Source organism: Euprymna scolopes, chromosome 28 (genome assembly GCF_053919585.1).
Source record: "Euprymna scolopes isolate OS-2025 chromosome 28, ASM5391958v1, whole genome shotgun sequence".
In the NCBI taxonomy this organism is placed as follows: Eukaryota; Metazoa; Mollusca; class Cephalopoda; order Sepiida; family Sepiolidae; genus Euprymna; species Euprymna scolopes.
Window position 1 is genome coordinate 2,231,181 of NC_136509.1, and position 12,108 is coordinate 2,243,288.

General features: G+C 37.2%; 1 protein-coding gene across 1 annotated transcript in view; it reads right to left on the reverse strand.

Annotated features, from left to right (window-relative positions):
- The window catches only part of LOC145249431 (uncharacterized), a 911,941-nt gene that overhangs the window by 183,279 nt on the left and 716,554 nt on the right, over window positions 1–12,108 (reverse strand). The window contains exons 91-92 of the mRNA XM_080110989.1: window positions 10,351–10,472; window positions 1,808–1,970 (exon numbers count right to left, since the gene is read on the reverse strand). Of these exons, the coding sequence (XP_079967115.1) occupies window positions 1,808–1,970; window positions 10,351–10,472 (285 nt within the window). The remainder of the gene's footprint in view (window positions 1–1,807; window positions 1,971–10,350; window positions 10,473–12,108) is intronic.

A 12,108-nucleotide genomic window follows, 5' to 3' on the forward strand; every position in this document is an offset into this window, starting at 1 on the left:
TTGATTCTTTTGATTATCGATTTTCGATACTTATCAGACTCATTCCTATACAAAGTCTACCTAAGAACACTCCCGGTACCTTCGTATGAAATGACAAAAAATCGGCCCAGCCATTTCCGAGTTAGCAGGAAACGAACTCACGCACACACAAAGTTACGTTTCATATAATAGACAGATAGATAGATGGATAGATAGATATTCTGCTTCTTTCTTCCTTACTTAGTCCGTGCGTTACGTTTTGAAAAAGGCCAAATATGCATTTTGCTTAGAATTTCCTGGGATTCCTTAAGAAAACTTGTCAAATGTTCCTTCAAAAGAAAAATAAGAAGAGATGTGCAAATGTATGTTTCAGTTTTTCTTTCACTCCTAATTTTCTTATATATGTACAATATTGTGAATAAATTTTCTTATATATGTACAATATTGTGAATAAATTTTCTTATATATGTACAATATTGTGAATAAATTTTCTTATATATGTACAATATTGTGAATAAATTTTCTTATATATGTACAATATTGTGAATAAATTTTCTTATATATGTACAATATTGTGAATAAATTTTCTTATATATGTACAATATTGTGAATAAATTTTCTTATATATGTACAATATTGTGAATAAATTTTCTTATATATGTACAATATTGTGAATAAATTTTCTTATATATGTACAATATTGTGAATAAATTTTCTTATATATGTACAATATTGTGAATAAATTTTCTTATATATGTACAATATTGTGAATAAATTTTCTTATATATGTACAATATTGTGAATAAATTTTCTTATATATGTACAATATTGTGAATAAATTTTCTTATATATGTACAATATTGTGACTAAATTTGAAAAAGACATATTTAAAATGATTGTCAAAAATACATTGATCTTTATTTTCAAAATTATCAATAAATTTAAGGAAGACATTTTAGAAAATCTAAACTAGTTATAAATATGAAAAATATTTCTTGCTTTATGAAAGAGAAATAAATAAGATTATAAAATATTTTCTTATAGAAGATTTCCTCGGGATATCACTATTATTGGAAGGCTTCCACGGGATATCACTACGCTTGGAAGGCTTATACAAGATATCACTATTATTGAAATGGTTTTACAAAAGTAAAAAAGGTTTAGAAAGACTATGTAACGCTTTAACTTTTCTGTCGTAAGTTTATATGAAATTATTCAGTATACAGAAATTATATTGAAACTGGGTGCCATATGTTTTAAGTACCCCCAAAGCCTCATGCAATCACTCTAAAAGTGAGGGTAATATTTTCACTTTGTTTACTCTTAGATGTATTTCTCCATTCAAAGTTCCATGAAGCAATTTGCATTTTGTTCAATAAGCAGATATTCTACAAAAATTCACTTAAAAATTTTAAAAAGTTTTTCAAGATGGCTAACAAAAAAAAAAAATTAAAGTTGGCCAACAAAAATATTTTCAGGTGAGCCAACATAAAAAAATTCAAGATGGCTTACAAAAAATAATTTTCAAGATCGCCAAAAATGTTTTTCAAGATGGCTAACAAAAAAAAGTTTTCGAAAATAACCAAAAAAAATTTTTTCAAGATGGCTACCAAAAACTTTTCAAAATGGCTAGAAAAAAAAGTTTTTCAAGATGCCCAACACAAATAATTTTCAATATGGCTAACAAAAATAATTTTCAAGATGGCTAACAAAAATAATTTTCAAATGGTCGACAAAAAAAGTTTTACAAAGTGTCGAACAATAAATAATTTTCAAGATGGCAAAAAAAAAGAAAAAAAGAAAAAATCAAGATGTCCAATAATCTTACAATAACCAGTGCCACTTGATCCATGACCACCATCGGTTGAACATTTCCCAAAACCATGCAACGTGTTGGATGTTATCTTCAAGCTACCCCCGCTACCGGCTCCACTGGTGATTCCCGAAGAAGAATCTCCGTCGCTCTCAATTCTGCCGTCAATGTTCATCGTCTGAAAATTCATTAAAGTAAAAAATGAATTAAGAAAAAAAATCTTAAAAGTAAATAACATAAGAAAAAACAAAAATAAATCATTCATTTTTTGTTTATTCACGTTCACCCCTAACAAGGCATAGCGTCACTTCGACGTAAGGGGCTACTATTTGGGACCATACCTAGGAAAAATTAACAAGATGTTGGTTTACGTTACATTTAAACTTCTGCATATCAGTACAGTCAGAGAAGTAGGTGGCAGGAAGGGAATTCGAAAGTCTAGATGTTCGAGGAAAGAAGCTATTAGAATAGAAAGCTTTATGCCATTTAAGGACTTTAAAAGTGAAGGGTGTGATTTTATTGCTAAGCGGATTTGTTGGGCATATATACGCCAAGGAGGCACATGCATAACGAGTTCATCGGAGCACATTTCATTAAATACTTGTAAAACAGGCACAGAGATGCAACATTGCAGCGATGGGACAGAGGTTGGAGCTTTGTTGACAAAGCGGGACAAAGGGTGTGATTTTATTGCTAAGCGGATTTGTTGGGCATATATACGCCAAGGAGGCACATGCATAACGAGTTCATCAGAGCACATTTCATTAAATACTTGTAAAACAGGCACAGAGATGCAACATTGCAGCGATGGGACAGAGGTTGGAGCTTTGTTGACAAAGCGGGACAAAGGGTGTGATTTTATTGCTAAGCGAATTTGTTTGGCATATATACGCCAAGGAGGCACATGCATAACGAGTTCATCAGAGCACATTTCATTAAATACTTGTAAAACAGGCACAGAGATGCAACATTGCAGCGATGGGACAGAGGTTGGAGCTTTGTTGACAAAGCGGGACAAAGGGTGTGATTTTATTGCTAAGCGGATTTGTTGGGCATATATACGCCAAGGAGGCACATGCATAACGAGTTCATCAGAGCACATTTCATTAAATACTTGTAAAACAGGCACAGAGATGCAACATTGCAGCGATGGGACAGAGGTTGGAGCTTTGTTGACAAAGCGGGACAAAGGGTGTGATTTTATTGCTAAGCGAATTTGTTGGGCATATATACGCCAAGGAGGCACATGCATAACGAGTTCATCAGAGCACATTTCATTAAATACTTGTAAAACAGGCACAGAGATGCAACATTGCAGCGATGGGACAGAGGTTGGAGCTTTGTTGACAAAGCGGGACAAAGGGTGTGATTTTATTGCTAAGCGGATTTGTTGGGCATATATACGCCAAGGAGGCACATGCATAACGAGTTCATCAGAGCACATTTCATTAAATACTTGTAAAACAGGCACAGAGATGCAACATTGCAGCGATGGGACAGAGGTTGGAGCTTTGTTGACAAAGCGGGACAAAGGGTGTGATTTTATTGCTAAGCGGATTTGTTGGGCATATATACGCCAAGGAGGCACATGCATAACGAGTTCATCAGAGCACATTTCATTAAATACTTGTAAAACAGGCACAGAGATGCAACATTGCAGCGATGGGACAGAGGTTGGAGCTTTGTTGACAAAGCGGGACAAAGGGTGTGATTTTATTGCTAAGCGGATTTGTTGGGCATATATACGCCAAGGAGGCACATGCATAACGAGTTCATCAGAGCACATTTCATTAAATACTTGTAAAACAGGCACAGAGATGCAACATTGCAGCGATGGGACAGAGGTTGGAGCTTTGTTGACAAAGCGGGACAAAGGGTGTGATTTTATTGCTAAGCGGATTTGTTGGGCATATATACGCCAAGGAGGCACATGCATAACGAGTTCATCAGAGCACATTTCATTAAATACTTGTAAAACAGGCACAGAGATGCAACATTGCAGCGATGGGACAGAGGTTGGAGCTTTGTTGACAAAGCGGGACAAAGGGTGTGATTTTATTGCTAAGCGGATTTGTTGGGCATATATACGCCAAGGAGGCACATGCATAACGAGTTCATCAGAGCACATTTCATTAAATACTTGTAAAACAGGCACAGAGATGCAACATTGCAGCGATGGGACAGAGGTTGGAGCTTTGTTGACAAAGCGGGACAAAGGGTGTGATTTTATTGCTAAGCGGATTTGTTGGGCATATATACGCCAAGGAGGCACATGCATAACGAGTTCATCAGAGCACATTTCATTAAATACTTGTAAAACAGGCACAGAGATGCAACATTGCAGCGATGGGACAGAGGTTGGAGCTTTGTTGACAAAGCGGGACAAAGGGTGTGATTTTATTGCTAAGCGGATTTGTTGGGCATATATACGCCAAGGAGGCACATGCATAACGAGTTCATCAGAGCACATTTCATTAAATACTTGTAAAACAGGCACAGAGATGCAACATTGCAGCGATGGGACAGAGGTTGGAGCTTTGTTGACAAAGCGGGACAAAGGGTGTGATTTTATTGCTAAGCGGATTTGTTGGGCATATATACGCCAAGGAGGCACATGCATAACGAGTTCATCAGAGCACATTTCATTAAATACTTGTAAAACAGGCACAGAGATGCAACATTGCAGCGATGGGACAGAGGTTGGAGCTTTGTTGATAAAGCGGGACAAAGGGTGTGATTTTATTGCTAAGCGGATTTGTTGGGCATATATACGCCAAGGAGGCACATGCATAACGAGTTCATCAGAGCACATTTCATTAAATACTTGTAAAACAGGCACAGAGATGCAACATTGCAGCGATGGGACAGAGGTTGGAGCTTTGTTGACAAAGCGGGACAAAGGGTGTGATTTTATTGCTAAGCGGATTTGTTGGGCATATATACGCCAAGGAGGCACATGCATAACGAGTTCATCAGAGCACATTTCATTAAATACTTGTAAAACAGGCACAGAGATGCAACATTGCAGCGATGGGACAGAGGTTGGAGCTTTGTTGACAAAGCGGGACAAAGGGTGTGATTTTATTGCTAAGCGGATTTGTTGGGCATATATACGCCAAGGAGGCACATGCATAACGAGTTCATCAGAGCACATTTCATTAAATACTTGTAAAACAGGCACAGAGATGCAACATTGCAGCGATGGGACAGAGGTTGGAGCTTTGTTGACAAAGCGGGACAAAGGGTGTGATTTTATTGCTAAGCGGATTTGTTGGGCATATATACGCCAAGGAGGCACATGCATAACGAGTTCATCAGAGCACATTTCATTAAATACTTGTAAAACAGGCACAGAGATGCAACATTGCAGCGATGGGACAGAGGTTGGAGCTTTGTTGACAAAGCGGGACAAAGGGTGTGATTTTATTGCTAAGCGGATTTGTTGGGCATATATACGCCAAGGAGGCACATGCATAACGAGTTCATCAGAGCACATTTCATTAAATACTTGTAAAACAGGCACAGAGATGCAACATTGCAGCGATGGGACAGAGGTTGGAGCTTTGTTGACAAAGCGGGACAAAGGGTGTGATTTTATTGCTAAGCGGATTTGTTGGGCATATATACGCCAAGGAGGCACATGCATAACGAGTTCATCAGAGCACATTTCATTAAATACTTGTAAAACAGGCACAGAGATGCAACATTGCAGCGATGGGACAGAGGTTGGAGCTTTGTTGACAAAGCGGGACAAAGGGTGTGATTTTATTGCTAAGCGGATTTGTTGGGCATATATACGCCAAGGAGGCACATGCATAACGAGTTCATCAGAGCACATTTCATTAAATACTTGTAAAACAGGCACAGAGATGCAACATTGCAGCGATGGGACAGAGGTTGGAGCTTTGTTGACAAAGCGGGACAAAGGGTGTGATTTTATTGCTAAGCGGATTTGTTGGGCATATATACGCCAAGGAGGCACATGCATAACGAGTTCATCAGAGCACATTTCATTAAATACTTGTAAAACAGGCACAGAGATGCAACATTGCAGCGATGGGACAGAGGTTGGAGCTTTGTTGACAAAGCGGGACAAAGGGTGTGATTTTATTGCTAAGCGGATTTGTTGGGCATATATACGCCAAGGAGGCACATGCATAACGAGTTCATCAGAGCACATTTCATTAAATACTTGTAAAACAGGCACAGAGATGCAACATTGCAGCGATGGGACAGAGGTTGGAGCTTTGTTGACAAAGCGGGACAAAGGGTGTGATTTTATTGCTAAGCGGATTTGTTGGGCATATATACGCCAAGGAGGCACATGCATAACGAGTTCATCAGAGCACATTTCATTAAATACTTGTAAAACAGGCACAGAGATGCAACATTGCAGCGATGGGACAGAGGTTGGAGCTTTGTTGACAAAGCGGGACAAAGGGTGTGATTTTATTGCTAAGCGAATTTGTTGGGCATATATACGCCAAGGAGGCACATGCATAACGAGTTCATCAGAGCACATTTCATTAAATACTTGTAAAACAGGCACAGAGATGCAACATTGCAGCGATGGGACAGAGGTTGGAGCTTTGTTGACAAAGCGGGACTTATTAGGGTAAAGACTTTTTTTAAAACCTTATGCAGGAGGGAGAAACTAGTAGAAGATGAACCACCCCAGATGTGCCCACAACTTCATGCATGGGAAAATGTTGGCCTTGTAGAAGTACAGGATACTCTCAGGTGTGAGTAGTCTTCTAGCTCCATAGACGGGGTCCCACCTTCTTTGCATCAGTGTTCGTAATGTTCTCAATGTATTTGTTCGAGTTCATATTGCCCATGAATAATAAGCCGAGGAGGTTGAAGGAAGAACTCGGGTAGAGTGTTATTTGTAATGGATATCGGTGGTTGGAAAGACGTCTTGTAATTGTTAAAGGAGAGCAGCTTAGTCTTACCAGCATTAAATGTTAGCGTCCATTTGTGTCCCCATCCCACTACAGTCTGAGGGCCACTTTCAAACGATTCTGCATTATCTTAGATTTATGTACATCCGTTCTTACCTCCTGCCTGTGATAGAGCGCTATACCATCAGCAAATATACCCATCACGGACACAATATTATCAGGGACGTCGTTTATGAATATCAGGAATAATAGTGGTCCAAGGATCGACCTCTGAGGTATTAATGTTATGCTGCTTGAATGCACGTCTATCAATGAAAATCTGGATGGTCCTATTATTGAAGAAGGATTTAATTATATTTAGTATTCGTCCAGTTATACCGTACGATTTAATTTTCATAAACAACCTCTTCATGACTGACTTTGTCAAAGGCCTTGGATATATCAAGGGTTAGAGCTCTAGCTTCGTCCGTCTTATCCATTGCATGGTATATGCCTTCAGATATGACAATTAAAATATTTGCGGTAGAACGGCATTGCCTAAATCCATAGTGTCTGTCAGAGAGAATATTTGTTTTTCAAGGTGGTGGACTAGTGCTTGATTAATTAAGTTGGCAAAGATGTTAGCAAAAGGGGGGGGGGAAGACTGATTGGGCGATAATTGAGAGAGCCAGTCATTTCACTAAAATTCTTGTACACTGGTACCACAGATGCTATCCTCCAGCTATTAGGAAAGCAAGATTCAGCAAGGTATTTATTGTAGAGCTTGGAAAGTACGGAAGCTCAGTTGAGCATTTCGTATTAGTGTAGCAGGGATGAGATTATGCTCATACGCCTTGGAGTTGTTTAAGTATTTTATGATATTGCGGACATGAGAACGGGTGATTTTCACATCAATTAGTGTGACTTCCGTTCGCATAGGGAAATTTGGGAGGGAATTGTTTGTTGGCTCTAAAGTGGAGTTGGAGGCGAATCGTCTAGCAAGCAGTTCAATCTTTTCGGTTGTCGTACATGCGTTGTTGGATAGTGGGGAAATTACTGATTTCCCTGCATTTACTACACTATTATAGATTTTCCAAAAATCATGATTTCCTATCTTTTGCGATTCTATACGTTCCCTGATTATTTCAGAATGTTTTCCTTTGGCTGTTGCTATTTCTCTCTTACAATGATTTCTAGCATTTATAAATGTTTGCCCATTTGTATTTTACTTATGACGTATGGCAAGTCGAAATGCATGCTGTCTTTGTGTAATGGCAGCTGCACAATCTGTCGTGAACCATGGGGTGAGTGGGGCTTGCTATAATACTTCTATGTGGGAACATATGCTTCAATGCCCGCTTTGTGCCATCAGTTGTTTCATTGGCATCGCAAGAAGAGAGAAGATACTGGTCCATGGGGCATCTCTGATGTGTTCTTGGAGGACTTCCAAGTCAGCCTTTTTGTAGTACTTTGTTGCTTTGAGCAATGGCCTCTCACTTTAAGGTTGGTTCTTAAATGTGATGTCAACTGATACCACTGGGTAGTCTGCGTTTCTAATTGGACTGTGGGCATTAGTCACACAATTCTCGGAGTAATGTGAGAAAAATAGGTCTAGAAGTGAAGCCTGCTGGTGTTCACGATTTGGGAGGCGATATATATATATATATATATATATATATATATATATATATATATATATATATATATAAGCGAGATAAGACACTGATAGAATTCAGATGAAAAATCCTGATAGATATTACTTAAAGTAATACTTTCAAGGTGATCCTAGCTAAAAAGCGAAAGCTCAATATGTAAGAATAGAGCAATATATAAGTTTCGTGGTTAAATTTTAAATTCTGAAAAAAAAAACATAGAGAGACATATATTCATATGTATGATCGTTTCCGAAACGACATCCTTTTATATATTCGATATTTACAAATAAAAGCATCGAGAATGTAAATATCGAATGAATAAAAGAATATCGTCTCGGAAACGATCGTACATATGAACATGTTTTCGTTATGTTCCCTCTAATGAAACTTGATTGATAATTTAACAATTATTGACCCCTCACCCTTTTCTATTTATATAGCTCTAGTTAATGACACCTGTTGAGCTTATCATAACTGCAATATTCAGAGCACAGCACCTTTAAATATATTTTTATGAGACTTTGATCATGTCTATCACACTCTATAATATATATATATATATATATATATATATATATATATATATATATATATATATCACTACTGATAAAATTCTCTATCTATATAAAAGCCAAGTACGCCCAAGGATGGAGTACTGCTGCCATATCTGGACAGGAGCTGCTAAAAACAGCATATCCTGCCTTGACAGAGTACAAAATAGACTTCCTGGCTTAACGGGAGATGCCCTCTTCTCTACCCTGCAACCTCTCTCCCACAGAAGAGACGTTGCGAGCCTATCCTTGTTTTATCGTTGTTTCCATGGCAGGTGCTCGTCTGAACTCCAATCTCTGGTCCCCCCCTCGCCAATCTTTCACAAAAAACACCCGTCTAGCTGAATCCACTGTAAAAAATTTCCCCCACTCTTTATCTATGCCTGAATCAAAACGTAGATTCCATGAACAAAGCTTCTTTCTTAGAACTGCATGCCTGTGGAACTCTGTTCCGTCTGACTGCTTCCCACCTGACTACAACTTGGATGTCTTCAAGTCCAACGTTAACAAATTCCTAATGAACCGCATCCTTAAGTAAAAATCTCCACACTAACGTACTGTACTTGCAATAACCCTTATTCCTGAGTGGCTTCCGGGCCTTGATAAGTGGTGACCACCGTGTAAAAAAACAGAATATATATAAGAGAATTAATGAAAACAAAGGGATGTAATGTTTACCTTATATACCCGATGATAAACTTCAAACTACTATAAATAAATATATTTATATATAGAAAATCAGGGACGATTTCACTATTTTTCCAGATTCCAATATTACTGATTGTAAATCCCCGATTTCGATTAATTTACCGATTTAAATTCCAATTCTTTTTAACTTTCTAAACATATAGGTGTTTTCTCTTGTATAAGGGGTCGGATTACCGCAAAAAACCCATGTGATATGTGTATATATTTTCGCAAATGTAAAATACACTAAACGTGTGTGACCTATACATTTTAGTTTTACAAGTAATTTCAAATCAATAGGTATCATTTCATCATTTATATGAGTCGTGGAAAATTAGATTTTAAACAAAAACCAAGAAATAAAAACAATAAAAAGAATCGTTTTAGAAATTAGTTTCACTTTTTCCAAGTCCGATACCGATCCTGATACCAAAAAAGTTCCGATTTTTTATATTCCCGATTGCAATTCCGATTAACTCATACATACACACACACGCGCACAGATGCACACAGCACATACAGACACACACAAACACACACAAACACACACAAATATATATATAACAGAACTATGAAATATAAATGAAATAAAAATGATGTACAATGGCAAACTGTGACACTGCAAAACGTAGCCAAGAGGGGAAATATGAAGATAATAATAAAAAATAGATAAAAAAAAAGAAAAAAAAGGTAATTTAGGCAGAAGGATGCGCTGGAGCAGTTTGTACGGAAATAATGAAAAAAAGATAGTGATGTGGATGCAACCGGAAAAGCTAGAATTTTACCCGAGAGTAAATAATTATGGAATTTCCTCCTGCTTTTCCCCGGCTTCCACCTCCTCCACTTCCAGCTTCCGTGGGGTTGATGATATCGCCGTAAAAGAGTAAGTTCCCATTTGCACCACCACCTGCCGTACAAAAAGTGAACTCATAAAATAATAAATAGAAATATTAAAAATATATCATTATTTAGTTTTATATTTTATTAGCATAAAAAACGTTATAATAAAATAATAAATATAAATTATTGTTAAAAAACATATAATACTTTATTTTCATATTTTAGTAAATTATTACACGTAATTTTATTTTTAGATTAATACTAACAGATTACCCAACGTTGTCCGGGATTGAATAAAGATCAATGAATGTTTCAAACTTCTAGTACTCTTGTCATCGAAATCGGTAAAATCGACCGTCTTTTTTTCAATCATTTGATTACCTGCTTTAGCCAGGGACCCACTGTGGTGCACTGGAAGGAAGCGTTACCTACCTTCTCGCAGTGACGTAGTCCACAATACATTGTAGTCTATATTGCACTGTTGATATTATACAATAATTTTTATATAACGACCTACATTAATGTTTAAGATGCAAAAGTCAAGTATCGTGGTTCAGTTGTGTTCTAAACAGAAACTTCCATTTCAAATGCGCCCTTTAAAAATAAATCAACTGTTGAATACAGACGCCGAACCCTTCTGCTTGTGTGGTGATAAGACTTCACAACTGCCCCTGTGATGTTAGGTTGTATAAGAGTGTTAACTTTGGTGAAAATCGGACTGTTTCTTCGTAAATCGGATTTTTTCGATTATCGATTTTCGATACTTATTGGAGGCATTCCTGTCAATTGATGTAGAAAACACCGTGGAATTTCTACGTGATCCCGCTAGTAGAATATATCTCGCTTTACGTCAATTCTGTTGTCAATTTCGCTGAAAAATTGTTGGATCATTCTATCACTCCTGACATTATCTTACTCTCTAAGAATACTCCCAGACGCATAAAGTACATTTCTGTGAAATTTTCAAGCAATCGCCCAGACGTTCCGGAATTGATAGTGGATGAACTCTCGCGCACTTACACATACACAGACACAGATAGCAAATTATATATATATATGTAAAGATTGAGATTGGAATGTTATTAAATGTGCTATTGCAGTATGAAATTGAATTGTAATTTTTAAGAAATGAACATTTAAGATAAAAAAGATATCAGCGTGACCTGTTCAGGTCATCTCATCAAAATATTAATTCTGAGAGCCACTAACCGTATTTCGAGTTATCACGTAGATGTATAGACAGAAAGGTAAAGGCTTGTAGGTTACCATTGTTTTCCAGCATCGTATACAATGCCTTATTCCTGAATCGGCATCCTTTCTGGTATTGGCCAAGCTCAACATTGATTTACTTTTTTGTCAACGTTAATATACCGGATTTCTTTAAAATACGTCTATTTGATTGGTGCGTTTATCGATGCCATGCAAAAGTGAACCACGAAGCCTCTTAAAAAGTTGCGTAGACACATCTAAACTATTACATATTAATATTAATATTATATCAATCTTTTATATTATTTGTTTTGACCGGACTATTGTTCTCATCTTGAGTGGTATTTGTGCAACGCTTCGGTCAGTGTAGCATCCGACATTTGTCAGGCATGCTGGTCGCCATCTTGGAGAAGAAAATAGAAAGTTTTTTTTTTTTTTGCACATACGAAACCATGGCGAAACGAAAGAAAACAACTCCAAGCATATGAAACTAT